Raw genomic sequence first — 4,474 nt, 5'->3', positions numbered from 1 at the left:
GCATAACTTCGTATAGCATACATTATACGAAGTTATACAATTTTTTTTTTTTTACAAAGTCAAATAGAACCTAATGCATCACAGTGGTGGCCAAAAGAATTTGAAAGTATCCTTACTTTGAAAACTATATGTTCTAACTCAGACCAACTCAAAGCCTATTACTGGCCTATGAACGGAGAAAAGATTTCCTGTTTGGATGCGGAACATTAATTCTTTTGCTACAATGTGTAAGCCAATGGAAATATACCTGTGAGCAGAAATTCACCAGTGCGCTATTGTAGGTATGTTTAACTTCAGAGCATTATAGAAGTGTTGCCTTAGTAGCTAAGCACTTTTTTTTGCACATCTAGATGAAGTCAAAATCTGCTGCTATTTTCCACACAGTCCATGACTTTATTTCTTAGTCATTGCTCTGTCACAGAAATGCAATCTTTGAGAAGAGATGAACTATTAAAGAATATTTGGATTTTGATTGGGACAGAACAGGTGAGAATGTGAGGTAAAGCTAACAATGTTCAATTGAAAATGTAGCAGAATTTGTTCAGGTGTGAAAATGTGACTATTCTGTGGCAACTGAAATGTCTTTAGATACGAATTCCTGATGTGGGATTTTTTGTTAACTATTTTAAATAACCCAAAGAAAAATCTTTGTTTTTCTGAGGAATATTGATTTGTTTTCTTTTCCTTTCTAGTCCCTTGGCAGAGAAATAACTGACAATCAGAAAGAAGGGAAAACTGTAAAAAGTGGTGATATCTGTGGCCATTAAAAGAAATCTAGTGGTGAAGTCCCTCAAGATATCATGAGGACTCTGACAGTTTCAGTGTACTTATTCTTGAGCCATTATTATACCCATTTTCCAGCTGAATGTGAAGATTCCAGATGCACATAAAGCTTGTAGAAATGTGAACACAGGTTTGTTAAGTCCCAGGCTGTCATCTCAAACATGTGGCAGTTCATTTTGTCGTCTTAATTTCTGAAATATCACATCAGTAGCCAATGATGTTTGTGTTCTATTAAAGCTGTCTCAAATATCATACATTCTGACTGCACTGCGGTAATCTAGCTTTTCCCATCATTTGACAGAATATATGAAGACATGAAACTATCTAAAAACCAAACTAATACCGATTCAGAATTGCCCTTTGTGTTTGGCACTATCTGCTTTGAATTTAGCGGTTTTATTCTCTTTCATTGTTAAACGAGATGTAGAGACCTGCAGCAGAGATTCAGAAAGATGTTTTAGTAGACATTTAAAGGTTGCATACCAGTTATCAAATACAAGTAAGCTATTATTCTAATCTTGCAGATTTGTACTTATGTGGACTTGTTCTTTACCTGTTACTATCCTTTTACAGTATTTTTGCCACTGCTTAGTTGTGCAAGTAATCCCAAAGTGTGATTTTATCTCTTCTTTCTTGTCCTTACCATCTCCTTAATTTTTGTATCCTGTCTATATCAGAAGTGCATCATTTGTCGCTTAAAAATTAATTAGATATTACTTCTTCCCTTTCTAGTTTTTGTGTCATTCTTTGTTCTTCTGTCTTGAGATAATCTATTTGTGGAGTCCTTCCAATGAATCTTTTAAGATCGATGCTTACTTCAGTGTTCTGTGTTAAGAAACCCCCAGGTAAAATGGGACAGAACATGCTCAGCCTACGTTAGCAGTATACTGGAGATCTAGATGGGCCTTTTATCTTGCTTGGCATGAGTCAGCTGAGGTGCTTGAGAGCTGGGCTCCTGCTTTGCTGCAGCAGGAGGTGGCACAGGCACAACAATTACGTGATTGAAGAACGTGGCGTCATTCCAGGGCAAATTGTATTTTGTCTTTTTGTCAAGAAGAATGGATTTAAGTTGTGGGAAAGGAAGTGGAATTTGCAGGGAATGGAGGGGAACAGGGAAAGGAGAAAGGATTAGCAAGTGTGTAGGGAATTTCAAACAAAAGGTAGAAGGTAGCCAAGACCGAAATATCTTCAGTGTCCTGAGCATACTGGAATTCATCACTTATATTCATTATCCATGCCACTACTAAGAATGGCCTTGTTTAAGGTTTCCCACTGACCTCAATGGAACCAGAATTTGAAAATGTTTGCAAAAGCTTCTCCCTAGTAATACTGACCCAGCTGAACAGCAAAAAGTCCTGGCAGGATTTGGCTGATATTTTCTCAGAACAAGACTGTATGTCGGACTTCTGTTTGTCTTTTCTGTGCAGCTGCAAAACTCTCTGCTGTCATCAGCGAGCTGAACTAGTGCTGATGGGATATTTCAAAACAAATGCAAACAAAGCCATCAAGCCATTCAGCTGGATAGTATGAGTTCCTAAATTGCAAAGAGAACTCAGTCACGTTAGTTTTGAGGTATTAGCATTTCTGTATTCTTAACCAGTGTGGTTATGTCCTCCTTGGCAATAATAAATGCAAAGGAAATTCTGAATGGGCAATCCATACTCTACCTGTCTCTCGGAAAGTCTTAGGTTTGCAGCAAGTTCAGACTTCCTCCTGATTGTAATGTATCTGTTGTAATGAAATTCCTTCTCTAATTCTAATCTCTGATGATCTGTGTAAACCACTCGGTACTTCTCTCTTGTTCTTGTTTTACCTGTTTTGAAAGAAGAACACATTGCTTCAACCTAGAATTTTTTTAACTTCAATAACATAAAATACTGGACTTTACATTTGACAAATGTTTGTGGGTATTTTAGGCCTGGTTCTCTATGCACTTACCCAGAGTAACTTCCTTGACTGTAGTGGAGTTGTGTCAATTTACAACACAAGAGGGTAATACCATCAACTTTTGGATTTGCTCCTTAGTAAATAGATGATAAACTGATTCTTGTACTCTTTATTACCCTTGGGTTATCATTTGGGAAAGAGAAGTTGTTCTTGTTAAGAATGAGGAGCCAGAAAGTCCGGGTTCTGTTCCCAGTTCTGATGCAGGCTTACTGCCCAGTGTTGAATTGCTTTTTTCTCTCTCCTAAAGTTGATTGACTGCTACTTAATTCAGAGATGAATCCTGAAGGATGTTTTTCTGCATAGAAAATACTGAGAGCTTCCATAGCTCTAGCTATCGATACAATACTGTTGCTGTTATTGCAATTTGGTGGCTGTGTTTTTCCTTCAAGTCTAGCACAATCTAACCACACCTTGATCACCTCTCAGGGAATAGTAAAATACATTTTCAAATGGGAATTAATTAAAAAAGAGGGAAAGAAAGCAATACTTAACAAAGGATGTTCAGCAATGCTAGAATTGCACCATTGGTTTCTTCTCAGGCAGCACGGCTGTAACGTTTTAGATATGGGTACAGCCAGCTGAAGCAGACCTGGTTCAGCAGTAACTGGGTCTTTAAAAAGGTAAGAGCAAATGATATAAGCAAGTGAACACAGATGCAAGTAGCTAGAATGTATTGATTTCATACAGGATCATTTGTGTGGACAGATGTTGGCAGTCATTAAACACAACTGAGAATGAGGGAGACTGCTGATGCTTCCCTTCCACCAGCCTTTTCATTCTTGTTAATGTTCATTTTAGGCAATCAAAATATTGGAGGTCAACAGCTGCCTAAAATCATGGCCCTTGAGCCCTGCCCTAAGGTCTTCCTACATTTTGGAAAGATTAGATTGTTTTGGGGCTAAAACCAATGTTACAGTGATTGCAAATCACTTGTTGGTTTGTTTTGTGCTTCCTTGTCCGTTTTCATCTGGATACTTGTTCAAATGTATATATCTTGACTGTAAATTGTCTGGGACGGAACACATTTGAAGTTGGTGATTTGTGCTATGTGTTGCACAGTGGTACTATGCTTTGTGTGCCTTCCTGTCCAATGGGCAAGAACAACCCATTGGAGTCAGAGTCTCTTGGATCATACATAAAATGGGAGGCATACTGGGGCTTGCTGCCTGTAGCAGTCTAGTTGTGCTACAGATGTAGCTTAGCTTCATACAAGGGCTTTTTTAATCTTTGCCTTACAGATCACTTTCTGAAAAAAATGTATGCATGCCTTACTCTTCAGAAAAAGGTATACTTCAAACTTACGATACTTGCACTGGTGATGAGAGTAATTAATGGAGTGCACCAAAATAGACTATCAGTGAATTGGCAAAATGTCCTTCTCTGAGCAGCTCCCCATGATGTGTCACCACTGAGCATCCAGTCTTCTCTGCAGCACAGAACAATTGGGGGCTTATTGGTGGTACCAAAGACTGGCTGCTCCTCAGCCCCTTCTTCCAGCTTCCCTAGCTTGTGAAGTAGTTCCCAAAGCTCAGAATTCAAGGTACAGAACTGTAGTGGAATCTTGAAGTACTTTATCCTTTAATTCATGATTTGGTTTCACAGGTCAATGTGTTTTTCCCCATCAGTGGAGAAAGGCATAGTTTCATTGTTTTAATAGCTGAACATATTTAAAGTTAAAATTGCCTTCTACTACTTATCTAAATGCATACACCACATAGTAATGAATTCCCTATGAAGATCCTCT

At 38.3% G+C, this 4,474-nt stretch overlaps 1 protein-coding gene across 1 annotated transcript in view; it reads right to left on the bottom strand.

Annotated features, from left to right (window-relative positions):
* Positions 1-4,474, bottom strand: part of LOC100548196 (homeobox protein CDX-1-like) — a 15,393-nt gene that overhangs the window by 1,510 nt on the left and 9,409 nt on the right. Inside the window, exon 2 of the mRNA XM_031554674.1 lies at positions 2,451-2,596. Coding sequence (XP_031410534.1) covers positions 2,451-2,596 — 146 coding nt within the window. The remainder of the gene's footprint in view (positions 1-2,450; positions 2,597-4,474) is intronic.

Source organism: Meleagris gallopavo, chromosome 9 (genome assembly GCF_000146605.3).
Source record: "Meleagris gallopavo isolate NT-WF06-2002-E0010 breed Aviagen turkey brand Nicholas breeding stock chromosome 9, Turkey_5.1, whole genome shotgun sequence".
Taxonomy (NCBI): domain Eukaryota; kingdom Metazoa; phylum Chordata; class Aves; order Galliformes; family Phasianidae; genus Meleagris; species Meleagris gallopavo.
Note: the sequence above shows the minus strand (reverse complement) of the source record. Positions and strands in the feature narration are given on the sequence as shown.